Source organism: Cladophialophora immunda (assembly GCF_000835495.1).
Source record: "Cladophialophora immunda strain CBS 83496 unplaced genomic scaffold supercont1.2, whole genome shotgun sequence".
NCBI classification, from domain to species: Eukaryota; Fungi; Ascomycota; class Eurotiomycetes; order Chaetothyriales; family Herpotrichiellaceae; genus Cladophialophora; species Cladophialophora immunda.
In genome coordinates, this window is record NW_015622542.1 from 859,214 (window position 1) to 885,445 (window position 26,232).

Genomic DNA, 26,232 nt, shown 5'->3' on the forward strand with positions numbered 1-26,232 from the left:
CAATAGGAAAGATCGGTGATTCTTCATGTCCACAGGGTCCGTCTAGGAAGTGACAAGAACATCATCTCAACAACAGATAATTGATGTGCCAGCCAGGACAAAAAGTCTAATATAAACCATTGGGGGCGAGGAGGAGGGGAATTTGGGGGCGAGAGAGTCGCGCAGTTGGAATGGCCAATCAGAGCGCATTCCACGTATCTGGCATCTTTGCCGAGATTTTCCGCGCTAGTCCTAAGACGGTATCATCTCGACGCGGTCTTACATGATACTCGCAGTCTGCGTCCCCTCTTTCACTCTTCACATTATTCTATCCACCCGACGTGAATTGCTGATGATACCTCCTTGGCCTTCGTGTGAGATCCTAACATAATGGTAACGTCGAATACGGACCGCCGCCCCCGCGATGACGTCGTCTTTGTGGCGGCTTGGTCTCTCCAGCCTCCGCGTCTGCACTCACATGTGTGAATCCGTCCATTTGAAAATCTCGAATCTGTTCGTGTCAGCTTTTACTTGAACACGAGCTTATCGTTACGAGACCCCTCCATGAAATCCTGGTGTATTATGAACGAGGCTTGACGGCCTAATCTTCTTCCAAACATAAGATTTGGAAAAGAGACATGGAGGGACGCATGCCAGCATGCTACAAAAGCCCTCGCGCCTCCAGTCGCCAATGCAGCGATCAGCAGAATACTTCTTGACATATTTTTCTTTCAGCCTCTGACCTGTATTTTCTGTTGCCTCATCATGGGAGACGCTGGGGAAGCAAGAGGCCCTCTGCGGATAGCCATCATCGGAGGAGGCATAGGTGGACTAAGTCTTTTATTAGGGATCTTGAGACACTGCGACCGACGCGCTATCGAACCACACCTTTACGAAGCTGCCCATGCGTTTTCTGAGATCGGTGCTGGCGTTGGCTTTCTCCCCAATGCGGTGCGAGCCATGCGTGTGATCGACCCTAGAATCTACGAATCCTACAGCCGAATCGCAGACACGGCGCCCCCGGTAAAAGTCAATGGCCGAGAAATGTCGGTCTTCTCCAGTGTTTATATGGGCATGGACGGAAAAGGAGGGACCAACACGGCCAAGGCCTTGGAAGAGATTTGTACAATCCACAACGACAATAGGTTCCGCAATATCCACCGGGCAGTTTTCTTGGACGCGATGGTGAACCTCTTGCCTGGTGGTTTCCAGGGAGGTTTGGTCAGTTTCAACAAAAGGTGCACCGACGTCCAAGAAGATGGAGAACGGGTCAATGTTCACTTTGCGGATGGCACCTCGCAAACCTTCGATGCTGTTGTTGGTTGCGACGGTGTCAAGTCGCGGGTGCGGAACATCCTTCATGGAGAACAGGAAAAGTACGAACCGCAGTTCACGGGCAAGTATGCCTATCGAGGACTCATCCCAATCCACGATGCTATCAATGCTCTAGGAGAGGAGATGGCAATGACCCAAGCTCTACTTTTCGGCTACGGGGGTCATCTCGTCACGTTTCCAATCGATCAAGGCAAGACGCTCAATGTTGTCGCCTTTAGAGGTGCCTCGGAATGGAACCATGGCACAAACTGGGTTGTTCCCGCCACCGTTCAAGACGCGCTCGAAGATTTCAAAGAATGGAGCGAACCGGTGAAAAAGCTGCTCTCTTTGCTGAAAAGACCGGACAAATGGGGACTCTTCGATCTCCCTCCTGCAAAGTCATTCGTCAAAGGCGGCAAAATTTCTCTGCTGGGTGATTGCGCCCATGCTTCCACGCCCCACCTCGGCGCAGGGGCCGGTATGGCTATAGAGGATGCGGCTGTTCTAAGTCGACTTCTTGGGGAAATCAAACGACCCGAGGCAATTCAACTTGTGAAGGCCTTTGCCGCATACGATGTGGCTCGGAGAGGGCGTGATCAACAGCTTGTGACTGCAAGCAGGGATGCTGGTGTGCTTTATGAATTTGAAAGACCTGGAGTCGAGGATGACATTGAGCAAATCCGGCATATTTTGAGAAATCAGTGGGACTGGGTTTGGAACTTGGACATTGAAATTCATTGTGAAGAGGCTATCGGACTGATGCACCGTCCAGACATGCTGGATGGCTCAGTCTGAGGTACAGTAACCCTAAGAGGGTCATGGCTGTGTCGCGCCATACTTGACCCGATCATCATCTCCCACCACGATTGAAATGCTGTGTGCACATCCAATAGTCTTTACTTCTTCCCACTACCCAAGTTCTCCTGGATCGCGCCTACAAGTGCTTGTTAGCCTACCGGAACACCGATGATCTCGCACTGGAGATAGCTCTTGAAAGTCACTTTCTAAGAAGGGGAACCCACCTCCCACTGCCCCTTGTTCTGTGAACTGTTTCCCGATAGCTCCCTTGGATGAGAAGGGGCCGCCGACCGCCTGTTGGAGGTAAAACGTCAGAGCGACCTCGTACAATATACAGCGTACACCATCCTTGATTTGCAGATCGATATATCTGGTTGTCGTGACGGAGCGGATCGAACTCACCTCGCCGACGCTGCCGATGGCTCCCTCAGCTGCATGGTGTTATATTAAGTGCTGTCTGGTCTTACTTCTCCTGACTCACATGTGAATTGTTTGCCAACTGCGCCGTCCTTATCAAAGACCGGTTTCTTGTCTCCCTGCATTTGTTCGGCGGCTGGGGATTGTGAGAAGCTTGGTCAGAGGAACGTGCTCAGGATGTGACATACCTGATTGTACAGTGCCACCTGCAAATGACCTGCTGTCAGTGACGAATCTCAATTGACACCTTCAAGTATCTCACTCACCAATTGATCCCTCGGGCGTGAAATTCTTTCCCACTGCACCTTCGCTGCTCAGCGGACCACCGGCCTTTTCTCCCAGTTGTCCAATAGCTGCCACCCGTGGTTAGTCTGAGCCAAACCTCAAAGGGCTTCGTGAGGGGGATTCGTCGAGAAACAGGTCAGTCTCACATCCTTCCGGCTTAAACTGAGAGCCGACGGAGCCTTTGTTGGCGTCGAGCGCGGACTTGTCTTGATCAGACATTCCTGTACTATCGTGAGCGAAGGCTAATCTATCTATTTAAACCTGGACTGACTTGCTAGATATACCGAAAACGGCCTGGATTGCTGCAAATCGATTAGTCGTTGAGCTTTCCTGGTCTGGCAGGCAAGACGATTCATAGTTGGATCGGTGAATTGAATGAGGATTGCGGGCAGTCGATATCAGACTCGGGCTAGATGGGTATGCTTGACGTACCTGGCGAAATGTCAGTTGGCAGTTCACAGCATCACGGTTTGAGTTCCCCTCGCATCATCTTGACGTCAACAAGCCTCATGGTGCCGTACCTTGCTCTCAGGATGTTCTCAGGTTATGAATTGATCATATGGTGAGCTGACTCCGTACACAGGTGAGTGCTGGTGACTCAAGACACGGACAATAAGAGGGTATTCGGATGTATTTTGTACCAGCAACCACCAGTTCGATCTGCAAGCACCCCTCCAATGCCTCACCATCGACATCGACGTCATTGACCCATGGATGTTGATAGGCAGTGGTGATGATTCGATCCACAACCTTTCCCTCCCAAGGTTAAGGCTTGTGAGCACCGAGGAGTCTTCCACCCAATTGGTGCATGGAATTGAAATCTAGATGATTGTCCTCCGCTGCACCGTGTCAGGGAGACCACGGCTCGAGGTAGCCACGAGCAATCAATGACGACGATGGCCAAGTTGGAAATACGAGGTGCGGGGGAATGACTGGCCATTCTGAGAAGATCTTGGTGGATGCGTGCAAAACTGACAAACATGGCAAAGTTGACAAACACTGTCATGTTCCCATCCGCCTCGCCGCTATCTCAACTTGAGTTGCAGTACTGTATGATTAGAAGTAGAGCACCTACACTCTTCAATATGGCTGGCATTAAAGACTGCCGGCAAGGCCTACCGGACACTATTGCAAAATGTTCTCGCCCAAGGAGATTCCTGAACGCACTTCCTCCTGCCCAGAAGTGATTATGCCAATCTCCCAACGTGGATGGCGGCTGCCCCTCTCACAAGATGTTGGTCTCGTTGACAATGCAGGAAGCTACATGGCAACCTGCATCCCGTCGATCTCACCTCTCACCTCCTTCGTCTCTCCGTTCTGCTCCATTGCACATCACTCACAAGGCCTAGCCTGACGAGTGTCCGAGGGTCTGCCTTTCGTTGGGAGTTTTTTTTGGATCTCGATTGGAATGCCCCATTGTTAATACTCTTGTCTTGGGCTCTGGAGTGATTTTGACCTCTTCGGCATATTACATGGAGGCTGTGAATTCACCCTTTCCATCCGTATCTTCCAATGATTGTCTCAGCATAAGAACGTCCACTTGAGACAAGAAAGGCACTGGGATTCGTTGTCGTCGGATTGGCAACCAAGTGTCAATGACATCCACACCATCCTCTACCAGCCGCATCAATGCGACGGCCATCGAGAACGCATTTCCTACTCCTCCGACAGGCGAAAATGTGCCAGAGAATGCATTCCACCTCAAAGGCCGCATGTCTCCAGCCCCCCACAAATTTCCGCTGATGCAACGCGCTCAATCGACTCCTCCAGATCTGACGCGCCCAAGTCAATTTGCTATAGGCGCAAAGAGCTCACAAGGGCAGCCTTCGGATGTCGCCAGCTTGGAGCAGTCGTGGAGCAGGCTGCGCTTGTCTAAGAAGAGGAGCCAATATTACGACGATGCTTTTGCATACCGCGAGTCAAACAATACAGCAAAGGAACGGGTCGCAAAAGACTGGGTGATCCTAGCCGAAATCAAGTTGAATTGCTGCGTAGGAATGGACACCCCCATTCTCATGCTGCGACTGACCGTGAATCCAGCTCGAGTCCGAGAAAGAATTCCTCATCGACCTGTCGTTTCGGTTGTCAGAGATTTATCAGCGTCCTGCGTCTTGTATCATGGCCATGGTTACTACTGACATTCCAATCCTTCTTGGCGGCAATTCCGAACCAGCATACCATCTTACCATCACAGCTTTACCATCAGAAATAGCAGCCACCAAAAACAAGAGAAGTACACATTTGATTCAGGATTTTATTCATGATACGCTTCAGATTCCTCCAAAGCGGGGCGTTGTGCGATTTGATGCAGTCTCGGAAGAGAACCTGGCAACAAATGGAATGACTGCGCTGCAGGAAATTGAGCAGCTGGAAAGACAGTCTAACGACGAAGATGGCATGATGAGGGCGCTCAGCCGGCAAAGAAGTCGACGGAGCAAGAAATCCACGGCGCCAACTTTCGCAGAGAGATTTCGCGTCGGTCTGCCATCTATCAGATCAACGACTCCTTCAACTCAATTTTTCAATACCGTCGAAACTACAGAGTTCAAGACGACTTTGGCGAGTGGTCCCGGCAAGAAACGCGTCAAGAAGAGGCAAAGTATTCTAGGTTTCTTCAGGAAATGACCAGGACCAGTTAGATTACATTTTATTCACCACTGAGATCATTGAAACGGGAGATTTCATGAGTAACGCAGTGACAGCCCTGGTATAATAAAGAGGAAGCGTTGGCTACTGTGCATACAATAGGACATAAAACAAATCCATGTACTCGGTTTTCAGTTTCTTTGAGGTGCCTATGAAACTCTTGCTCTGTGGCAGCGATTATTCACTTCTGCCTCATTTCACTCCAACTGCGCTCGTAGTTCCATAACTGCCGCTTCCTACCCTGATCTGCCCATTATCTGGAAGGCGGAACTCATAGAACATCGATGTCCTCTCTCGCCTTCCAAATCACCGACAGATACATACCAGTGACTATCTAACAAGGCCAGAAACGTCAGGACTTACACTTCTTCTTCCTCCCTTATCCTCGCCCACCGCCATCAATAGCGAGCATGGATCTTACCGACCCCATCAAGTACTACAGAATCCTCGGCCTACCGAGGAATGCATCATTAGAAGAGCTGGACACGAAATACTTCGAACTTACAGAGTACTGGACCATGAGAGCTGAAAACAACAATAACATCGAGCCAAAGCTGGAATTGCATCTTATCGACGAAGCTTACAAGGCCCTTCTGTCAAAATTCTTAGGAGAGAGGAAAGAGACGCCTCGGCCGGCACCACGAACATGGACAATAAGGGACATTATTCAGGGCCAGGATCGAATAACAAGATCTTGCCTCGACAACGGTGAGATGTGGAGCCCGCCACCTGAAGAGAGGTCTCCCTCACTCGAGTTTGAAGATATTTCGGAGAGGCTCAAAGCCGAAGTCGCCCTAGAAGAGCAGGAGAGATGCTTTGGAATTGCACCAGGTTTTTCGATCAGTGAGCTCGCAGGAGAACTTCACGATGCGCCGGATCGAGCGGCCATCGTCCGTACGTGACCAGAGGAGCTTCATGATTTTCGCTAACCACTTGCGCTCCAGATGCTGTGAACTGTCAGGGAGTCTGGGGATATGGAGTTGCGCTGTATCTTAAGAAGCAGGTATGAATGCACCATTTCAGCCTATTCGCTGTCGCTGACACAATCAAGTATCCAGAGGCTTTCAAGATCTATAAGGCGCACTGCGAGACAGCAAATCGACCGTACGATCTCATTGGAACGTGCTTGCTTATCCCTCCGCAGCCTTTAGACTACGAGCAAGAGATCATGATAAAGATCAAGGGTACCGACAAAAGCATTTCTACAGGCGAATCACTCTTCAGACCGCAACGTTGGATCGCTTGCCTCTTCACGAGCATCGGCTACGGCAAACCAAATATGAAAACCAACAACCCAGGCAAAGACCCTGCAACCAAGATTGTCACCAATACAAGAATGGCACTCGAAGATTTCAGAGTCCAGCTGGAGGCTTTTGGTCCCTCCAATTTCAACCCTAGAACCGCGTGGAAAACCGACAGTGATAAACCAGGCGAAATCTGGAGCCCGAAATTTAATAGCGGCGCATTCGGCGTGGATTGGGAGGATACTCGCATGTTGATCAGCGAAGAGTTTAAAGGATTCGAGCGGCCTTGGACTGTTGTGGATAATTCTAACAAAAGCGAACATGAATCTCTTGGTAGCGAGGACCAGAACGACGTTGCTGAACAGGGAGTCAAAAGGGCCCGCTAGGAGCCCCTGGGGCAGTGCAAATCTTGACATCGAGGGAGCACATGTTGAAGGAATATCGACCGAGGTGTGCACTCAAGGCGCGGATCTTGGTTCGATCTCTCATGGCCTGCCGGGCACAGAACATGGGATGCTAGCGATGGCTTCACGCAGGAGGCAGTGGATGTTGCAGGCAGAGGCAATACAAGGCGTCAAAGAAAAGGGGACGCGCTATCCTGCACTCGGCTTAGCTGCATTTTTCTCTTGGCATCAGAGAAATCTCAAAACTTGATCTTTTGCTCATGAGTGCCTCACATTACCTCCTCCATCAACTAGGGAAACCCTTTGGTGCTCCTCTCGGAACAACAATGGAAGGGCCGGATTCTGACTTCCGACCGCCAAAAAGAGTCAAACTCGACGCAGTCCAGACAGATGGCGCGTGCGACAACGACGACTCCTCAAAAGCCCTGTCTCCTCGGCCAGCTGGCGTTCTGCCCACCGTAACCAAGAGTCTAGTCATGGACGATAGCGCAAAAGAACGCGAGGTAGGTATCACTGCTTTTGTCGACGGATCTAGAAGCGTCTTTCGAGGGATTCTCAAGAAGAGATATACAGATTTCTTAGTCAACGAGATCTTACCTGGCGGAACGGTGTTGCATCTCCGATCAATGAGTGCGAAAGGCCTGCAATCAAATGCTTTGCACAGCATTGGTTTAGAAGGTACAGCGCAAGGTGCTTCGGAACATGTTGGGCATGGGACAACAGCATTGGAGCCATCATTGGAGCCATCTGTGGCAGAACATGAGACTTCACAAGCGACAGAGGCCACGGCAGATGCCGGAGCTTCAGATGCTCCGCAGGAGGACGGCTCTGGCGCCCAGAATCCTGAGGTAATCTTCCGTCAGCTGGAGAAACCGTCAAGACTGACGCAATACAGGTTTCAGACAATGACCGCGCCAAACTCGTAGAATATTTCAGTGAGGAAACAGTGGTACAGATAATCTCCCTCTTTGAATCGATCTTGCGCAATCCAGGAAAGAAATCTCGAGAATATTCCACAGTTCGGACACCGTTCACTTCGGACCGCAGCATTCGGTCAAAAATCCATCAGGATATCCGCCGCATCTTCCACAGCAAGATTGACTCCACGACAGACAATGAAGGCATACTAGTCCTCACAGCAACACCACCATCAGCGAACAGCAATCGCAATCGTGGCTGGTCAAAACCTAATGAGAAATCCTCGCGACCGGGAAAGCTGAGTTGGTTGGAACGGGGTGGAGAATATGTCCATTTTACTCTCTACAAAGAAAACAAGGATACGCTTGAAGTCATCTCATACCTGACAAAGCAACTCAAGACGAACAACAAGACATGTCAGTTTGCGGGCACGAAAGACCGGCGTGCCGTGACCGTGCAGAGAGTCAGCGCTTACCGTGTCGAAGCAGAGCGCTTGGCAGCGCTGAACCGTTCTCTGAGATATGCTGCGGTGGGAGATTTCGAGTACCAGAAGCATGGGCTGGAACTCGGTGATTTGGCTGGGAACGAGTTTGTGGTCACCTTGAGAGACTGCCACCTCGTCGAGTTGGGTGCCGAACAGAGCACTGCGGCAAGGAAGGCTGCTCTTCAGTCATATCTGTCGCAGGCGCTCCGTCAGCTTCATGAGTATGGTTTCTTGAATTACTATGGACTGCAACGATTCGGGACCTTCGCTACGCGCACCGATGTCGTAGGTCTGAAGGTCCTGAAGGGAGACTTTGAGGGCGCGTGCGACGCAATCCTCGAATTTTCGCCCGTCGCGCTGAACAGCTCTAAATCCCAAGAATCAGGCGTCCTTGTCGGCCAAGACGACCGTTCTCGTGCCGAAGGGATCAACATATGGCGAACAACTGGCAGGATCAACGATGCTCTCGACAAGGTCCCGCGCAAATTCTCTGCCGAGACAGCCTTGATTCGACACTTGGGCAAGCGGCCGCAGGACTACTTGGGTGCTCTTCTTGGAATCCAGCGCAACCTGAGACTCATGTATGTCCATGCGTATCAGTCGTTCGTGTGGAATCTCGCGGTGGGAGAACGATGGCGGCTGTTCGGTGGCAAGGTCGTGGAGGGCGACCTCGTGCTGGTCCACGAGCACAAAGACAAGCAAACAGACGAGGGACCGCAGAAGCAGACGGTGGATGCAGATGGGGAAATCGTCATCGAACCGTCGGGGGATGACCGCGCCTATGACGCCGACGACATGTTCGAGCGTGCCCGCGCTCTCACCGCCGCCGAAGCCGAGAGCGGCCAGTACTCCATCTTCGACATTGTCCTTCCCCTCCCGGGCTTCGATGTCGTCTACCCCGCCAACGCGAGCGGCGAGTGGTACAAGACGTTCATGGCCAGCGAGGCTGGCGGCGAGCTTGATCCGTACAACATGCGCCGGAGGCAAAAGGACTTTAGTCTGAGCGGTTCGTATCGCAAGGTGGTGGCGAGGATCGGTGCGGTCTTCGAAGTCGGCGTCCACGAGTACGGCGACAGCGAGGGGGACCGGCAGTTCGTCGAGACGGACATGGAGCGGATCAAGCGGGAAAAGGCCAATGCGGCTCAGGCACCAATTGAGGCTGCTGCCAATGAGGATTCATCCTCGAAGGATCTTATCGGCACCGCGCAGCGGCAGCAGTCACCACTGGACGAAGCGAACGCGAATGCGACTGCGAATGCGAATGGGGATGGGGATGGGGATGGCAATGGAAGTGACGCCGAAAGGGCGAATGTACCGCAGCGCACGAAACTCGCGGCAGTGCTCAAGTTCCAGCTCGGCTCAAGTCAGTACGCTACCATGGCGTTGAGGGAGCTATCCAAGGGAGGCATTCAAGCTTACAAAGCCGAGTTCACGGGCGGAAGGTGACGAAGCCATAATCTGACGAAAATGCTATGCCACTCGATGAAAGAAGACGTGGATAGAGATCAGACGTGTAATAGATCATCACCAAGAAGGACGAAAGTGTGAGCCCGGCAGGATAGCTATATAGATGAAATTGCTCTGGCTGTTATGGACCAGCAAAATGAGTGCAGCTTGATAGTGCTGCCCACGAGATTTTTGCCGACCAAAAAGCTCATCAACTGCATCTGACATACAGCCGAGTTCCCTGTAACCCTGATACTTCTTTGATTGAGCGAGGGCAGATATCGCGAGTTCCCTTTCCTCTCCTCCCGATTCAACTGATTCCCCAGCACACAAACGGTCGCGCAGATCAGGCATGCAGACTCCACACTTTCTCAGCTGTCCTTCGGTAACTTTGGGGAATTCCGTGTAGGAAAGAATCCACCGTAAAGCAGATTGACGCCCAGGTTGGCAACAGCACCACCATTCCGTCGCCTGGAGAAAATCACGTCATTGTCAAATCCACCTCGTAGCCTTCGAGCATCACCAGAGCAGGGGATACTAAGACCGGTGGTGCGGTGTTTTCTAGCCGATTTTGAGCGAACACAGCTGGACGCAGACACAGGTAGACATGGTCATCCCGCGCGAATCCTTCGTTTTCTGGATGTGCCGGTTCCATCCAATCCCCATCAAACAGGCATCCGACAGCCGGAAGCCGGAAGCCGTACACCAGCGAGCACTTCGCCATGGTGGTCCTCATATCTAGCAGATCGAGGAGCGCGGCTTCCACGTGCTCTTGCCACTGGCGCAGTTTCTGGTCTTGAAGCTCAAACCCTTTGTTCTCCGGTTTGCCAACCCTTGCCGAGGGGATGGAAATGCTGATGAGAACCTTGTAGAGCTTCTCTTGGATTTCTGACGCTCGTCTCGGCAGCGCTGGTCTGATGACTTTGTCGATGTACTGGTTTGCTCTCTTGACACTCACATTGCGGGCGATGTAGTGGTTGTCTATCATATATGTCAGTCAGTCTCAGTCAGATTTCATCGTCTCATGGCAGATACGTACACTGCTCGCAGATGTTGAAAATCGTGCATTGCTCACAATTGGGCGAGGGGATATGTCTGAGGTTGTCGTCAAATGGTTTAAGTACCCATTCGTATATTGCCGCAGCGGTGTAAGCACGGAATAGAATCTGGTCGCACATGTGGGGTCCGGCGATCAGGGCCTTCAGACGTCGGTCCGTCGGTCCGTCTCTAGGCGAATCAACCAACAGACAACTTAGTTCGAGCGCCTCTCCCGTCAGTCCTGAGGAAGTCGGCATCACTGTTCTGGTTCCCAGCGCGAAGTGAGAGAAGCTTTCGTCGATTAGTTTCATGGTTTTCTGCAGGATATTTTGAATGTGTTGTTTAGGAAGAGGAGCCATGTAACCTGTGTCACCACGGTGCTCTCGAAGATAGTTGAGGAAGTTGAACTCCCATTCTTCAAGAGCCATAGAATAACGGCGGAAAGGGAAATCTGTGTCCAGCTCGCTGTCTGGAAGGTGGAAATGGTCGAGGTCGGAAAGGGGACTGGTTGTTGGGGCGATTGGCGACCCTGGAGGAGGGCTTTCTCTGACTTCATCTGCAGGAGCAACAGTGACCCTGTCGTCGTCTTTGCTTTGGGAAGTATCGCTTCCAGTAATCGACTTTGCCACTGTTTTCAGCCTGCGTTTTTTCGGTGTGGATGTTTGCCCCCTTCGCTCGAATCCCTCGCGCACTTGGGATCTATAGTCTTCCCAGTTTCGGAGAAGTTGTTCTGGTTTGATCCCGAGTTTGCGAGAAATTCCATTGACCTTGTTCTGTATCTGCGTAGTGGTGCGGGCAGATACCCCCGATTTACCGTTGTTTTCAAGAAAGTGCGAATGAGCTTCTGCGACGACCTGAACGACGGTAGAGAAAGGCTTTTTGGCAAGGTAGTCCAGAGCGTCGAATAAAAGCAACTCCTCTACAAGGGTCCAGTGAGGATACATCGTGGAGGAGGGTTGTGACATTGGTCAGGCTCTGAACTTGAAGTTCAATAAGGGGATACGGGTTGTTGTCGGGCCCCTGGTTGGGCGAGAAGTGGAATAGGAGCGATGTGGAAGTAAGGGAAGGTGATCATCCGCAGTCGGCACACTGTGTATCTCCACGGCATGCCACTGTCAGTTTCAGCTGGATCAGGTCGGCGCCGAGATGCAGGTAACCGTGCGGTGTGTATTTTGGCGAGAAGGCTGTGGAGATCTGGTCTCGAAACAAATAAGCAATAAAAGCTGTTTGAAATACCCATCTAGTAACCCTGCAGTCCCCCGCTGCCCAGAGTTTGTAGCTGCGAGAAAGGCACAAAGGAAGTGAAGATAGTTTGGAGGTGTTCATCTGTATCTTGAGCGTCAGGCAGACGCACCTGTCTTCCTTCCTTATTAGAGCTTGAGAGATTTCTGAGAAGCGCTCCTTCGATCTGTCGCCCGCTTGGTAGTGGCAAAGGTCCCTTACCTCACCTCACCTCTATCTCACTTTTACCTCACTCACCTCACTTACCTCACCTCGCTATTAATATGCCAGCCTGTCATAGCTGCTCCATTTTTCACGTGAGTTCCTCTTAATCAAGCTCTTATTATCCCACCACTGACTGATCCAGACGCGTTGTTCCTTGACAAACTCGACTCAGTCAGGCCCTTGCTCTGCCTGCGTGAACAAGGGTTTAGTGTGTGAGCCTCACTCATCCAATATGCCTCGAAAACGCGCGCGGCGCACTATTCCCGACTCACCGCCGAGTGAGAGAAGCCAGAATGAGCCTCACTCCTCCAATATCCCTCCAAAGCGAGCGCGGCGCACTATTACCGACTCACCGCCGAGTGTGAGAGGCCAGAGTGGACGCCCCAGCCCGGAGCTCGGGAACACATTCGACAATGTTCGATACCCTCCATTGCTTCAATCACTTCGTGAAGTACACATTGCGCTAGACACCGGCACCGAACGGACAAAGGCGTCGATCGTCCTGCAATATACGGATAAGAGAACCCATGGAGCATCGATGGTCTTACCGGCAGCGGTTATCTGGCCCAACTGCTCTGACTCGGTCCTGACCCAGGTCGCATTTGGGGATGAGAGGCGAATGTTTTGGGGGGACGGAGTCGAACAAGAGCTGAAGAAGCGAGGCATAACCGAATCTCAGGTTATTCGGCGCCTCAAACCTTCGTTATTTGACGCGCACGCGCTTGCTCATCAACCTTTTCAGAAAGGTCTGCTAGTCGCCGAGGACCGGAAAGTCGAGCTCACGGAGAGTTTGAAGTCCTGTGGTGAGGATGCTGACGACTATCGAATGGAAAACCTATCCGTGTTTTCAGACTACATGGGCATCGTTTATCGCTATGTCCTCCAATTCATTGCAAAAACTCATGGTAGCCTTGGCTGGCCAGTACTCAAGAACCTAGAGGAGTACAAAAACTGGAGCCCTCCTGGAAACCCGAAGATCCACGTTTCGCTCCCAGTACCTGTCGGATCGAGTCCCGACGAAGTGCAGCTGGTAGTGGCTGCTGCAAAAGCAGCGGGGATCCCCAATCCATACCCTGTCGCCGAACCTGCGTCGGCTTTAATCCATCATCTCTGCAAAGCTCGCGACCAATCAATCAAGGAAAAGACTTTCCTGATTCTCGACATCGGAGCTGGGTCGGTGGACCAACAAGTCTGGACGGTGGTGAATGAAAATCCTCTCCAAGTCCGTGAACATATCATTCCCGAGCATGTCAGGACGGCATGGTGTGGGGGCGCCTACACAAACCAAGAGGCCGTAAAACTGATTATGAACGGCATTCGCGACAGGGACCTTGTTCTCAGGGCACTGCAGAGGCACGGTAGCCGAATCAATAACCAAGAGTCACTCGAACGCAAGTTGGACAAGAAATTCGAGAAAGAAAAGCAGCGCTTTGAAGGGTGGGAAACACTATTGCTACGCATCCCTGGCCTTCCTGATATACCAGAGTTCAGACTCGGCGGTGGCGGTATAGTGGTCCTCGAGCCCAAGGATGTGAAGAGCGCTTTTGCACCATGTCTTAACCAAATCATCGCTATGCTCGATACCGCCATCCAAAGCGTTTTCGAAAGCCGGACCTTACGCGGAATGGTAGAGCGACGAGTACACGAGATTATCGTTGTCGGGGGCTGCAGCCAAAACCGATACTTACTCGATCAGATCCGCAATCGATATTCTGGCGGTCTGCAAAGTCCTTTTCCCTATCTTATGCCAGTCACTCTTCCACCCGACGCGGCGACAGGGTCTCTCACGGTCGCACACGGTGCCGTGCTACTGTCGGCGGAAAAGGAACTAATCAAAGAGAGATATGTGCGCCGGAGCTTCTGCGTGGAGTGTCATGAAGAAGTCAACGCGCACTTGTACCCGCCCCAGAGCAGATACAGGAGTCCCCATGACCATCAGATACGCGTCCCTGTCACCCGTTTTCTTCTCCGCCAAGGTCTGCATCCTCAATGCTATTCCTCTGAGCCTTTACAAGGCTGGCGCGGGTTGTTTCCTCATGAGAGGTTCGCAGACGGCACCTGGCTGATTGAAGAAACTCTGTACTATTCAGACACTGTTTCCCAGGATAAGCTCTGGATACACGATCATGTGCTCGGTATCCGCGCCATGCCGGGTACCCTCAACTTCCACATCTCTACAGAAGAAGCGCAACGCTTTCCTCAGGAACAAAGCCCAACGGATGGACCTTATTATTACCTTGACTACGAGTTGATCCTAACTCTAGATGGGCATATCATGACGTTCAAGTTCATCATCCCCCGAACAGGCCGATGGCCCACCCATGGTGACCGGTACGCAAATGTCATGTACAGGACGGGTCAGTACGACACCGCTGGAGTCTCTCAGCTGTTCAGTTCCGCCTAGAATCTGTCACCTAGTGAGATTTCTGGGAAATCTTGCTTTAGCATCCGCCTCTACTCGGCTGGCATATCGTATTCACCAAGCTCTAACTCATGCCCGCACTTTTTGAAAGAGACAGAACGAACATTGGCGACTATTTCACCCGGCGACAGGGCAGAATAGCCGATTTCTGCGATGGGAATCGCGAAGACCATCGCTGTGGGATGTGCAGCGCATATTCGGAAACCCCCTTGGACTGGTCACCGTGGTCCATCGTACGGCACTGTTGGGATATCATATATCAGGCGACGGCACCGCCATGCAGGCTGGGACGTGCCAAGGAGGCGGGATCTCTTCCTGCAGGCTGAGCGCTTCGGCTTCGAGGTTGATGCAGCAGATCCACGCAGTGTAAGAGGTTAGCACGGTCTAAGGACAGGGCAGTTCTAAGTAGGTACATGGCCACGAGGTGGTCAGAAAATGCCATTCTTGCGACTCTGGGTTCCTTGGTGACGAGGCGAGCGAACAGAATGCTTGTCAGTACGCTTCTGAGGCCAGAGCCGTTTTATCCCTGCCCAACTTCTTTAACTCTCGCCTGGGGATTGACGAGAGATCTAGATTTGTACCGCCAGCCCCCTTCTCTAATAACATGCCTGGAACAGGAGGAGGCTGAGAATAGCGAAGAGAATGGCGGTCTGCCCTGTCTGCCCCGTCTATCCCTTTCGCAAATTCGTAGCCTAGTATTCCCGACGGACAGGCAACAGTAGATCAAGGTACAGGTTCTGGTCGATCTCATTATCTTGTATACACACCCTACGAGCGAAGCCGGACAGAGCAGGTCCTCTTCGTCCCAGGAAGTGATCTAGACACCTATCGTCCCTCTCCCTCCCCCCCCCCCTTCCTCCTCCTCCTGACTTATCAAGGCTCGACTCTACTCTTCCAAGCCGGTGCCTCCATTCCGTCCCGGGCATCACTTGTTTGCTTTCTCGAGCGCCAGCATGTTCTCCCGGATCTCACTCTCACTGGGCAAGCTGACGACGGTCAGATACAGGATGTTCTTGTGCAAGACACGGCGGATCAGCCCCTGATGTCTCCTCGGCAGCCTTCCCATCTCCGCGTTGCGCACGTCCGCCTCGCTCAGCTCGTAGCCTCTCCACCGCGCGTGCCGCTGGGCTTTGCGACCCCGCCTTTTGGCCTTCGGGTCGAAGTGCCCGCCGGTCAGCAGGCCGAGGATGGTGCCGGAGTTGGCCGGGTGGTTGGGGTCGGAGAACCTCGAGGCAAATTTCTTCTCCGGCGGAGGCATCACCAGTCTGCTGTCCGGGTGCATGCCCGCGTAGGACGCCTGGGCCCGGCGGTCGAGATAGCTCGCGAGAAACCCGGACGAGGAATGCAGCTTGTCCTTTGTGCTCTGTGGGAGAGCGCTTTGCGCGGCGCCCGAGGTCCCTCCTGCGCTGTCGAGCGCTGCCTGGGCGGCGGCATCGAGCGCCGGGTAGACGAGCGGTGCGGATTCGGGGAGTGAGAGCTCGCCCCGACTGACGCCGGAGGTGAGACGAATCTTGGCGAGCTTTTGTTTCAGCTCCGAGTCGGGGATTGAGGTGGCCTTGACAAGGGCCTGGTCGGTTGAGCTGAGGCCCAAGTTCGTCAGGTCCATGCCGAGGATTGGATCGTGCGGGTTGTCGGGCTTGAAGGTCATGATCATGCAGTACAGACCGCGCGGTTTAAAGAGCGACTCGTTGATTTGATCGAGGTAGGTGTTGCGGCGGTAGCGGGACTGGAGCTCTTTGCCCGTGCCGCTGGCGACTTGGATCGCAATGCTGACGGCCATGGTGATCGGATTAGGCACCAGGCCCACGGCGAAGCACGCCAGATTGATCACGTCAAAGACAGGGCTGGCTTTCGAGGCTCTATCCAGGTCGTTGATGAAATCAATGAAGGTCTTTTGATCTATGCCAGCACACTCGCCCAGTAGAGGGGCATAGGCTCGAACGAATCCTCGGGTTTTGTCCTTCGGTCGACGTTGGGGGAGAATCACTGGACATGGGAGCGGTTTGAATGTCTCAGAGGGAATCGGGGCGACCTTGTGTTGGTGCAGAAAGGCCCTTGCAACCTCTTCGTCTGATGCAGGGCTCGTTGCAGCCGCTTGCTCATACGTAGGAGGTGGTTGTTCAAGCTCCTCGGCCGCCTCATCCAGTGCCCATTCCGCCGTGTCATTGTCCAAGTCTGAACTGCTCACGCTCGAGGAATCGTCGTTGTCGTTGTCGTCGTGTGCGTGAGACTTCTTGTCTTCTGACTGACTGGTGTGGGCGCCAGGTTCAACTCTAGACCTTGAGCTTTCACCCGTCTCGCCTTCGCCTAGAGGATTAGGGGAAACCGCGCGCTCTCTGGCAGCCTTCTTTTCCTTGTGGTCGGCGATGGCCTCCGATGCCGCTCCAATGCCTGCGCCGATACCTTTGACGAGCCTGCTAATGATAGGCATAATTGCAAAAGCCTGCAACGACAGCGGGGCTCACTCCACACTTCGAATAATAAATGTTGCTTTGCAGTGACGATAAGGGTGAGGAGGACCTGGAATGATCTCCTTGTTGTGTTGCAGCGGGTTCTGTTCCCTTGAATTTGAGACATCTGATGTTATATAGGTATATATCTATCCAATTCTGGATATCCAGCTGAAGAGAAGCGCACAGGCAGCAAGAAAACCGATACCATTCGTGGCTAGAGGCGCGAAGCACAAGCTGGGAGCATTCAACACTGCCCCGCTCCAGAGTCAACCATCCATCGCGACATGATCCAGGAGGGGTAAGTCCAATCGTTCAGGAGGGAGAATTGGTGAAGCGGAGCAACGAAAGCTTAGCCCTCGAGGCTAGTTAGTAATTGCGGAATAAGCCCTAATAATGGGCGAGAGGGCGGGCGAGAGGCAGGCGAGATGCAGGCGATAGGGCCTCCCTCAGTCCTAGTAAAGAGACTCTGCGAGCTGGGCGAGTCAGAGTTTCAGACACACAATCGCCCCTTCGCCTGGGTTGCCTGATTCGATCCACGCATCGGAGAACGCGGCCTTGTCAGCCGGCGCGCTCTCCAGCATAACGGGCGTATGAATTGAACGAGAGAGCTTCACCTTCGCGGTGTTACCTTGTATTGGAAGCACCAATTCGAACAAGATGGGTTTCGGGACATGAAACACTGAGATGCCGCTAATCTGGACCATGCTTCTGTTTGTTGTTGACCTCGGCGTGAAAAGCTACACAAACCATCCATCTGGTGCCTTTTTCTCGGGAACGGGTGCGCAGTGTGACGGTCTCATGGTGAGCCTGCCGTGCCGTTCTGAACGCGGTACAGCAGGAGGGCATGCCGGCCTAGTCGGGTTCCAAACCAGGTCTGTACAACACATCCAGTGAGCCTGAATGCCCGAACAAGCGGTCTGTCGATTTCAGGAACCTCTTCTCGAGAGATCGTTTCCAGTGTACTCTTCGACACGCAAGATCCGTCTGCGTTCAGCATGTAATGTTGCAAGAGGCCTGATCAACTGGCAGGCTTGGCTCAGAGCTGAACACGTTGCAGTCACTGCCGCAAAGATGATGATCACCTGCCATCAAGTCGCACAGCAGAACAAGTCTAGCATTCTGAAGTGTTCATCGGACTCCCAGCGCCAGTCGCGACGAAGTATCCTGAGTTGCCTTGGGAACTGGTAAGTTCATGAGCAAAGCTTGTTAATAACATGTGGAAATGCGGTGAAGTTGCAGGACCGACTTAATCTGGACTTGCTCATCTCTGACTGATAACGTTCTGGGACACTGTGGAGTAGAGGGTTGGACTTCGAGATCGTCAAATTGCATGATCCCTGCTCTTGTCGGGAACGATCGAATTCCTGGGGGAATCTTACCAACCGACCTGTAAGATCTTACCTCCCTCGCTCTGGCCATTGCTTCAGGGAGACCTTTGTGTACATTGCCCTGCTTCATACATTGACAATAGTCCACCAGTCATCCACAGTGTTGCACCAAGAAAACCTGATCTCGGTGTGAGGTCGTCAGTCGGAGCTCAACTTTGGATCATATGACATTGGAGGGCCAGGCAAGGTTCGCGGAGAAGCAGATCACCTACTCCGTACCCTTTGGTTAGAAACCTTGCCCTTGTTGCCAGGGATCGCAGGGTTTTCACACTAGCATCGTCTATGCCAGAGCTGGATCGGAGTGATTGAGATTGGTTAGATCCGAATGCTGGGGTATTCCCCCAGCATCACCCTGGATCGTTGTCCCCTCCGTTTGCAGCAGTGACATGCAGAAGAACAGAGTCCCCAACCTCCAGCAACATCACACCATCGGTCCTTAGGATTACCCGGACGAAATGGTGGCTGTCGCCCGGTGCGAAGTTGGCTGATCATGTCTTCTCTTGGGCATTCAACACGGGCATCGCATATGCTCCGGCGCACACCGCTCAATAGAGCCACAAAGCTTCCAGGGAACCCCAGCCAGCGCCCCGCAGTGGTTTGCAGGGGCGCTTTGTACAGCGAAGAGCGGTTTTCAAGTCCTAATCGACATCCCCAGGGATAAAACAGACGCAGTTGATAAAGTGTTCTGTCTGGAAAGGGGAGGGAGGGTATGATCTCGTGGCTCCAGATTCATAGAACTCGATAATTAACTCATCTCGGGGAGTAGTCGTGTGTTGTGCCAAAGCGACAATGACGCAGCATCTTTACCCCTTGAGCTCTATCCCCGCGTCGTGAAAGGCATTTTCTCGCAGGGTCAATCGAAGCCACTTCACGAAGTGCGGAAAGATTTCGAGCCAATGAGCGAAGCAAAATTGTTGAGGATCCGTATCCAGACAATGACCGGTCTCGCCTCCAAGAAATCCCCTCCTTCCTAGGAGAGTATCGTTGAAAGACATGTGCGGACAAATCGGCTGGCCAGGAGCCATCTGTGCCTGGTTGTTGCATGAAGAAGACCGCGGTGATGGCAGGGGTCCTTAGGCAGCCTAACGGCTCGTGGTCTAAGGGGATCATCACGGGTCCTCCTTTTCCACAATCTTCACCAGAGGCTCATCAAGAAAATTGCTCAGATGTGAGGAGGTTATCCATCCATGTTGGACAAGCAAGAAAATGACCCGAAAGGACCACAATGTCGGCGAAACAGACACATGGTGGAAGAGCAGGCCGTTAAGAATCAAAGTTTGAGTCATGCGGAGACCTGCCATGTCAGAGCACGGCATAGGGATTCTTTTCGTCGCACCCCTGAGCAGCTGATTTGCTAGTGTGGTGGACATGAAACATGCGTTCGGAAGGCTTCTTTGGCGGGAGAATGCATGCATCGTGGCTCGATGCCGATGTGTTGCATGTGCGAGGAGAATACATAGTCCGCTCCCATGTGCATGTAGCCTGGTGTCATCGATGTGCCTAGAACAGGCGATATGAGTGGCCAACTACATTATCAAGGCACTTACTTTGTCATGTTCGTATTGTCTTCTTTGCTCGGTTTGGAAAGCCGTGCTGTTGCAGAATGGACCCGCTGGGCCGTCTTCACGAGGTGATTGCACATGTGTACGAGTATTCGTTGTAATGTACCTAAGGTGACTGCGGACGGATGGTGTTGGGTCTCGAGATCCATACGGAATACCTCGAGGGAATTTCTCCTACCAATGACTTGAGGACTCCGGAAAAGAAACGACCCCAGAGAACCAACCAGCGATATTTCCACGCCTAGCCTGAGTGACGCAACATCAAAACGGATCTAGTCTTGGAGGGACACGGGCTTGCTTGGATTTCATGTGCGTTCGGATCCATTCTCTGGGGCCGTGTGAGGCGACATTACTCCGTACAGGGGGGTTTAAAGCATCCAAGGGAGAACGGTGACGGGCATCATCGTACAAGTTTCTCCGTATCTGGGCTCGTATGACCCTAAAGCTGTCAGGAATGCGTTCGACGGGTCCCTGCACGTTGTAGCAACTGCATGCCTGTTTGGCACAAGTGTGATTTCTTCTTGATTGCCCTAGTGATCCTGAGTGTCCATCCCATCTCTTTTCAAAGAGCAATCTGGAGGGTGAGGCAGCGAAGGGGCGGGAGCGATCTGTAGGAGTGATAGCTGCGGGGCTCTGCTTAACCCGAGAGAGTCTGGCGGGCGCCTCTAAAGGTGATCAGCATCGAACTTGTTTCGGTTGTTCGGTTACTCAGCCTATGGATGAGTGCCCAGGAACTTCCCCATATGCACGCCATGGACGGAGAACAGGTACTCCGTAGACGGTAACAACTGATCGAAGGGTCCCTGGGTCGAAGGGTCGAAGACTGAGATTTGGAACCAAAAAAAAGAGAGGTGAAAATGGCTGCAAGGGACTTGAATGTTTATTGAACCTTGGGTGGTGAGGTTGGGCAAAATTGGTATTCGAGGCTCTCTCTCTCTCTCTTGCTGGAATTGTCCGGATCGAATCGAGCGTCAGTCTTACCACTTTGACCCTCCATCTTCCGGCGTTTGTCCATATTGGAACTGTGGAGAGGGAGATTGGAATTTGTGCGGTCTGTGTGTCTGCGTCATGCTAACAGAGAAATACGAGGCCGTGGGTCCAGGCATCTCCGCGTGATCGCTAAGGACAGTGCAGTAGCTAAGCAGGGCGATATATTTAATAACAGTCCAGTGCTCCGTCCAGCCAGGGTGGTCAGTCGATGGGAGTCCGTGGCTTGTTGGACGGTTCGTGGCCGCCAGTCAGAGTAATGGACGGAGGTGGGAGTCCTGCGATGGGTGTCAGCATTATGTATTATTGTACGAGTGCGAGTGCGCGTTGAGCGCGCTCATGCCTTTCTCTAGGGAGCGAACCCTAATCCGAAACACATGAATGCAGGGCATCAGAGTCATTGGACAGAGTAAAGGGGGTAGTGGTTGTCAACATGTGCCAATGGGTAGAGAGGGTCGAGGTTTGCTGTATTATTTGTGCATACGAGCAGGACACACTGTTAGGCGCAAGATCCGCAGTTAAGAGAAGAGGGTGCATTCCAGGGAAGCAGCCGGACCGCGGGCGGGCCAGACTCATGACAGCTGCGGACGCCAGGCGCAATGGGTGCCCTGAAGGCTTGCACATTGCTAGTTAGGTGCCTAGCACGTCACTCCCTAGGTAACCTTAACTGCACCAGGGCACCCGCAGGCCTCAAGCATCAGGCACCACAGGCATCAACTACCTGGGCCAGCACGCACCAACACGTAGCACGCACCAAGCATGAGAACGCGTATCCCACTCCCCTTGGTGCTCCCTTAGTAGTGCCCTGGACACAATCGGGAACTAGCCAACTGCTAGGTGTCCACCTAAAAAGAAACTCCCGCTTTTGGCTTGTCTCCTGAATGGTGCTTGGGCCATTCCGTGTCAATTGTCAACCACTGGCTGCCAGACTGCGGTCGAACCTCTCCTTCCCTCTTTTATCATCCATTTCCAATTCATCACCAACACCACCACGGCCATCCATTCCCCCCTCTTCTATATCCATCCAATCGACACAATCTCTTCGTTATTGTCGTCGTCGTTATCACTTGCCCCTTCGTCTTCCCCTCCCATTTGCGTTTCCTCTCTTCCACGGCCGCCTTCACCAAATACTTTTGTCCACGCGCCGCGGCTGTCAACCTTCGTTTCTTGAGCTGCTGGGTTTCGCCTCTGAAGCTTCCTGTCCCCTGTGAAGACGAGTTTCTTCCAGCCCTTCGCTTCTTCTTCGACGTTCGACTCTTATCGTCACGTACATAATCCCACCTTCGTTGAATTCCATTCAGTCTCGGGTCCATTCTTGACCATACCAGACCCCTACCGTCGACGAGCTTCACCATTTGGTCTCAACCCATTCACGATCTGACCCTGTCATGTCGAGACGTGGTGCCATATTCTAGAGAGAAATAGAAATAGTCATATCCCGAAGGTATGTACCGCCGTTCGAACAGGATACTTTGTCGAGTTCAGGAAATCCGATCTTGACTCAAATGAAATACTGACTTGGGGTGCCCGCAGTCGAATTTCTCGAGGAAAGACTCTCCTTTATCCGGCCCCCAAAATTGAAACAAGATTACCCAAACACGACCTGGCCCGTACCAGGCACCTTTTGCTGAAACATAGTCAAAGGAGAAGATGGCTGCTTTGGTCCAAACACTGCCTCCCCAAACAACGACGGTTACAATGCTGGGTCGCCCCTCGTCTTCGGGGGGCTATCCTTCACAGGGCTCACAGGGACAGATCAGAAACCACCCGCCAAGTCGATATAACATGTCTGCCACTGGGTACAGAGGCATGCCAGCTAGTGGTCCCATTGCCCCTTACGCCTTCACATCCACGCCGCAGTTGGCCACCAGCAATGTCAATGCCAATCCCAATGCACGCCCATTCGCTCTGAACACTGGGCGGTCAATTTCTTCTCCAAAAGCCCCTCAACCGGGTGCCTCTCCTTCCTCGCAACCCTCCTCCCCGAATAGTCCTTCACATGTCGATGCTGGCAATCGTCCTCTGTCGTTAGGACTCCCACCCATACCCTCGGGCTCTTTCATGGGTCCCCAATCGACACCTACTGCCCCTAAACCATCTCCAGATCGTTACCGAAGAAACGTGCGACGAAGCGATGGAGAGAGCGGTTCCAATCGTGGCCCTGCAGGTCCCACTCTCCCTTCGGGCTCTGGGATGGCGGCAGTCGGTTCCCTTTACAACCATCCTGCTCAATCCAACAGTACGCCGTCCTTGCATTCTCAGCAATCCTACCGGAGCTCATCGCAAGGCAACAATCTTCAGCCCAAGAGCTCTAGTGCAGACGATCTCCAACTGGTTCGACCTCAGCCTGCGGAGCTGGCTGCAAGGTATCGGAGGCGCAGTTTCGGCAGCATTGAGACGGCAGGTCTGAATCATTCCTCTGATACCCAAGAAACCGTTTCTCCTCACCCAAAGGCGTTCCTCGATTCACCATCGAGTCAAGGAGATGTTCTACTTCCGCCTCAGCGACCTACTCATCACAGACACACCTCGAGTTCCGACAGTGTGACGTCGTCGAAATCTGCCCGATCTTCCCGCCCTGGTTCAGTAAGTGTACCCTGGGATGCCGTCAGAAATGCCTACTTACTTCTCTGCAGTCTCGGACAGAACAACCTTCCACGGCCACCGCTTCTGGCCCACTTTCTTCCCCTAAGCAAGAGCCGAGACTTGCTGCACCGCCTCGTCTTGGGGATTCGAGCATTCGCCATCCGTCCCCTTTGTCCCGACCCGTCAACATTCTCCCTGACAATGTAGACGAAGCGCGTCCGTCGGCATCAACCCCGACTGCTCCGCAGACGTCCGCTCCGCCAAGCCTTGCTGCTGAACAGCTTACTGCGGTGAGCAAGAAAGAATTAAAGAAGCCCAAATCGAAACTGCGGCGAGCATTCTCTTTCGGAAGCGCAGCAGAACTTAGAAAGGCTACTGCACAACATAATCTGGAAAAGAGTGTGGCCAACAACCAGATAACGACCAAGAGGAATTCAAAATACGAGGATGAACTGGAGCCTGAGCAAGCGCGCATTGCTGAAAAGCAAGAGGCCGCAGGATTGGGTGAAAGCATTTATTCTGGCCAGGGCAACTTCTTCACTGGGTCGACCGACAATTTATCCATCTCTTCGACTGCGTCCTCGGCTTCGGTTATGCTCCGTAAAATGGGCAAGGGAGTCAAGAAGGGCACTCGATCTCTCGTTGGCTTGTTTCGGCCGAAGTCTGTGGTTGGTGTACCTGCTGCCGATGCGCCGGTGAACTCGGCAACTATCGCAGAGGTCTCAATGGTCACTGTCGAGGCAGAAAGAGAGAATGTCAACGTAAATGTCAACCCTCACGAGCAGGCTGGAGGTGGTACTGGATTCCCAAAATTGGAGCGCAACTCCATCGACACTAAACTCTCATTCGACAGTGGCACCGTTTCCAGTGATACACGATCACGACGCAGCATCGTTGGCGGGGAGAAGGAGCGTGCCGAGGTCCTTGCCGCTGTAAAGAAAGGCATCCTCAAGCGGACGGATTCAAATCAACCCTCGCCCAAGGTCAAACCGTACGACTTCAAGGCGCCCGATTTCAACTTGCCTCAAATTCCTCACATGATCGACTCGCCCAAATCGAGTGCCCCCAGCACACCTGCCGACGAACCACCTCGATCTGGCCATCGCCGAACCGACTCGATCACCATTGAAAGCAACGATCATGACGATTATTTTACTTCCATGACTAGACTTGGCAGCTTAGACTCGAAGAATACACCGGTGACCCCGCAGGGTCTAATTCGCAACATTTCATTCAGCCCACGAATTCAGTTTTATGATACCTGGCCCAGTGGAGAGTACGATCGACGGGGTGAGATAGCAACTTGCAATCGGTTGACTCCGATGCTAGCACAGCAAATCAAAGAGGAGCTCAACACCTTCAAAATGGTACGCGGCATGACTTGTTCTGCATGGGAAACTGCTAACCCGTCACAGGAAATGGAGGTTCACGAGTCATCCAAAGTCTATACGCATTTCTTTTAGTGCGGACGGATCAGATCAATGGGCGATCCTAGAAACATCTCTCTGTTCACCGAGTTGACGCTTGAGCCAATAGTGATCACTGGCACGCGAATCATCAAGAACACTCACGATTTCTACGACCCTTGCAGTACATTTGCAGCAAAGCATTGTTTTCGTCGCTAGTTGACAGCACGAAACTGTTCGTTGGGGCCTCCTTTCGACCGCGGGCCCTGTGTACATTTAAAAAAAAGCTCATTCGTGTTGCATTTCACCTCGATCATGAAATTAAGGTTCAAAGTAAGGTGTCTGGCGCAGGGCAACAATTACCCAAGGATGGTTATTAAGGCGGCATCAAGGGAGAATACATGTTGATCTTGGGTTTCAGTCTGGAGGAAGGAGGACATTTCATCGTTGGACCTTTCAGCCTACCCTTTTTCTAATCGAGGACAACTTGGTTTGGGCACCTGACTAAACTTTGTCATTGGAGTGATGGGCATCACAAATTGGTTTCTATTGGAACCGGCTTGGATGTTATTTAGCCTAGTACAAGTAAGAGACCAGAGGGTCAGTGGGTATGTCTCAAACCCCTTTGGTCTAAGGTTAGAGGGAGAAGAAGAGAGTATGCCGCTCTTTCTCGTGGAGGAAACTAATTGGTTCTATGGTCTTGTTGACGCATTGCCTGAACCCTCTTTACACCCTTGATGCCCGATTCTGCTTGCAAGGCTGAATTTGGGGGCAGACACTGAAAAGAGGAAGGTGTGCCGCGATCGCTGGGTGTGTTTTCGGAATAGTCGATTCTCGTGCAAGTTGAGCCGGTCACGTGGAAGGCTGGCCCCTTTTGTGCCGCTTTTAAACCCCGCAGGCTCGAGAGTCTCTGACTTTCTACCTTCGCTGCATTGGCTATAATTCCGATATAAATGCTGTTGAAAGACATTGGGATCTGAGGCTGGCTGCATTGCTTGCTGTTCTCACT

The 26,232-nt window shown here is 52.5% G+C and overlaps 8 protein-coding genes across 10 annotated transcripts; 5 read left to right on the top strand and 3 right to left on the bottom strand.

Moving 5' to 3' along the window:
• Positions 1 to 435: 435 nt before the first annotated feature.
• PV07_02646 (uncharacterized protein) lies at positions 436 to 2,249 on the top strand. Its single transcript, XM_016389272.1, has one exon. It carries the CDS (start codon positions 745 to 747, stop codon positions 2,086 to 2,088), a length of 1,344 nt encoding a protein of 447 aa, XP_016251174.1. The 5' UTR covers positions 436 to 744; the 3' UTR covers positions 2,089 to 2,249.
• Positions 2,016 to 3,686, bottom strand: PV07_02647. Of its 2 annotated transcripts, XM_016389274.1 has the most exons (10): positions 3,435 to 3,686; positions 3,315 to 3,360; positions 3,065 to 3,095; positions 2,940 to 3,014; positions 2,775 to 2,861; positions 2,697 to 2,714; positions 2,573 to 2,644; positions 2,494 to 2,522; positions 2,316 to 2,385; positions 2,016 to 2,227 (listed from the first exon to the last, which is right to left on the bottom strand). In XM_016389274.1, the coding sequence occupies exons 4-10, from the start codon at positions 3,010 to 3,012 to the stop codon at positions 2,190 to 2,192; spliced, it is 387 nt and encodes a 128-aa protein (XP_016251176.1). In that variant the 5' UTR covers positions 3,013 to 3,014; positions 3,065 to 3,095; positions 3,315 to 3,360; positions 3,435 to 3,686; the 3' UTR covers positions 2,016 to 2,189. The 2 variants fall into 2 exon arrangements, with proteins under 2 accessions (XP_016251176.1, XP_016251175.1); XM_016389273.1 differs by having other exon boundaries at positions 3,315 to 3,686.
• Positions 3,687 to 4,388: 702 nt separating this feature from the next.
• PV07_02648 (uncharacterized protein) lies at positions 4,389 to 5,544 on the top strand (the record flags this gene model as incomplete). The annotated part of the gene is made up of 2 exons (XM_016389275.1): positions 4,389 to 4,784; positions 4,834 to 5,544. The coding sequence occupies 2 exons, from the start codon at positions 4,389 to 4,391 to the stop codon at positions 5,416 to 5,418; spliced, it is 981 nt and encodes a 326-aa protein (XP_016251177.1). The 3' UTR covers positions 5,419 to 5,544.
• Positions 5,545 to 7,380: 1,836 nt separating this feature from the next.
• On the top strand, positions 7,381 to 10,164 carry PV07_02649. 2 transcript variants are annotated; one of them, XM_016389277.1, is made up of 3 exons: positions 7,381 to 7,590; positions 7,661 to 7,935; positions 7,983 to 10,164. In XM_016389277.1, exons 2-3 carry the CDS (start codon positions 7,714 to 7,716, stop codon positions 9,933 to 9,935), a joined length of 2,175 nt encoding a protein of 724 aa, XP_016251179.1. In that variant the 5' UTR covers positions 7,381 to 7,590; positions 7,661 to 7,713; the 3' UTR covers positions 9,936 to 10,164. The 2 variants fall into 2 exon arrangements, with proteins under 2 accessions (XP_016251179.1, XP_016251178.1); XM_016389276.1 differs by having other exon boundaries at positions 7,381 to 7,935.
• On the bottom strand, positions 10,027 to 11,917 carry PV07_02650 (uncharacterized protein; the record flags this gene model as incomplete). The annotated part of the gene is made up of 2 exons (XM_016389278.1): positions 10,027 to 10,916; positions 10,975 to 11,917. The coding sequence occupies 2 exons, from the start codon at positions 11,915 to 11,917 to the stop codon at positions 10,417 to 10,419; spliced, it is 1,443 nt and encodes a 480-aa protein (XP_016251180.1). The 3' UTR covers positions 10,027 to 10,416.
• A 734-nt stretch (positions 11,918 to 12,651) lies between these two features.
• PV07_02651 (uncharacterized protein) lies at positions 12,652 to 14,964 on the top strand (the record flags this gene model as incomplete). Its single annotated transcript, XM_016389279.1, has 1 exon — positions 12,652 to 14,964. The coding sequence occupies one exon, from the start codon at positions 12,652 to 12,654 to the stop codon at positions 14,821 to 14,823; it is 2,172 nt and encodes a 723-aa protein (XP_016251181.1). The 3' UTR covers positions 14,824 to 14,964.
• Positions 14,965 to 15,692: 728 nt separating this feature from the next.
• PV07_02652 (uncharacterized protein) lies at positions 15,693 to 19,974 on the bottom strand. Its single transcript, XM_016389280.1, has 2 exons — positions 18,895 to 19,974; positions 15,693 to 18,800 (listed from the first exon to the last, which is right to left on the bottom strand). Exon 2 carries the CDS (start codon positions 17,270 to 17,272, stop codon positions 15,767 to 15,769), a length of 1,506 nt encoding a protein of 501 aa, XP_016251182.1. The 5' UTR covers positions 17,273 to 18,800; positions 18,895 to 19,974; the 3' UTR covers positions 15,693 to 15,766.
• A 2,176-nt stretch (positions 19,975 to 22,150) lies between these two features.
• On the top strand, positions 22,151 to 26,062 carry PV07_02653 (uncharacterized protein). Its single transcript, XM_016389281.1, has 4 exons — positions 22,151 to 22,675; positions 22,765 to 23,817; positions 23,868 to 25,184; positions 25,233 to 26,062. The coding sequence occupies exons 2-4, from the start codon at positions 22,882 to 22,884 to the stop codon at positions 25,278 to 25,280; spliced, it is 2,301 nt and encodes a 766-aa protein (XP_016251183.1). The 5' UTR covers positions 22,151 to 22,675; positions 22,765 to 22,881; the 3' UTR covers positions 25,281 to 26,062.
• The last annotated feature ends 170 nt before the right edge of the window (positions 26,063 to 26,232 follow it).

Excerpts from the sequence above, each read along its gene's own strand:
- PV07_02646 (XM_016389272.1), top strand. The coding sequence starts at position 745 with ATGGGAGACGCTGGGGAAGCAAGAGGCCCTCTGCGGATAGCCATCATC.
- PV07_02647 (XM_016389274.1), bottom strand. The coding sequence starts at position 3,012 with ATGTCTGATCAAGACAAGTCCGCGCTCGACGCCAACAAAGGCTCCGTC. Across the intron at positions 2,523-2,572 it reads AGTTGGCAAACAATTCACAT|CTGAGGGAGCCATCGGCAGC; the intron begins GTGAGTCAGGAG and ends AACACCATGCAG. Across the intron at positions 2,228-2,315 it reads AGAACAAGGGGCAGTGGGAG|GCGCGATCCAGGAGAACTTG; the intron begins GTGGGTTCCCCT and ends AAGCACTTGTAG.
- PV07_02649 (XM_016389276.1), top strand. The coding sequence starts at position 7,414 with ATGGAAGGGCCGGATTCTGACTTCCGACCGCCAAAAAGAGTCAAACTC. Across the intron at positions 7,936-7,982 it reads CTGGCGCCCAGAATCCTGAG|GTTTCAGACAATGACCGCGC; the intron begins GTAATCTTCCGT and ends GACGCAATACAG.
- PV07_02652 (XM_016389280.1), bottom strand. The coding sequence starts at position 17,272 with ATGCCTATCATTAGCAGGCTCGTCAAAGGTATCGGCGCAGGCATTGGA.
- PV07_02653 (XM_016389281.1), top strand. The coding sequence starts at position 22,882 with ATGGCTGCTTTGGTCCAAACACTGCCTCCCCAAACAACGACGGTTACA. Across the intron at positions 23,818-23,867 it reads GATCTTCCCGCCCTGGTTCA|TCTCGGACAGAACAACCTTC; the intron begins GTAAGTGTACCC and ends ACTTCTCTGCAG. Across the intron at positions 25,185-25,232 it reads AGCTCAACACCTTCAAAATG|GAAATGGAGGTTCACGAGTC; the intron begins GTACGCGGCATG and ends AACCCGTCACAG.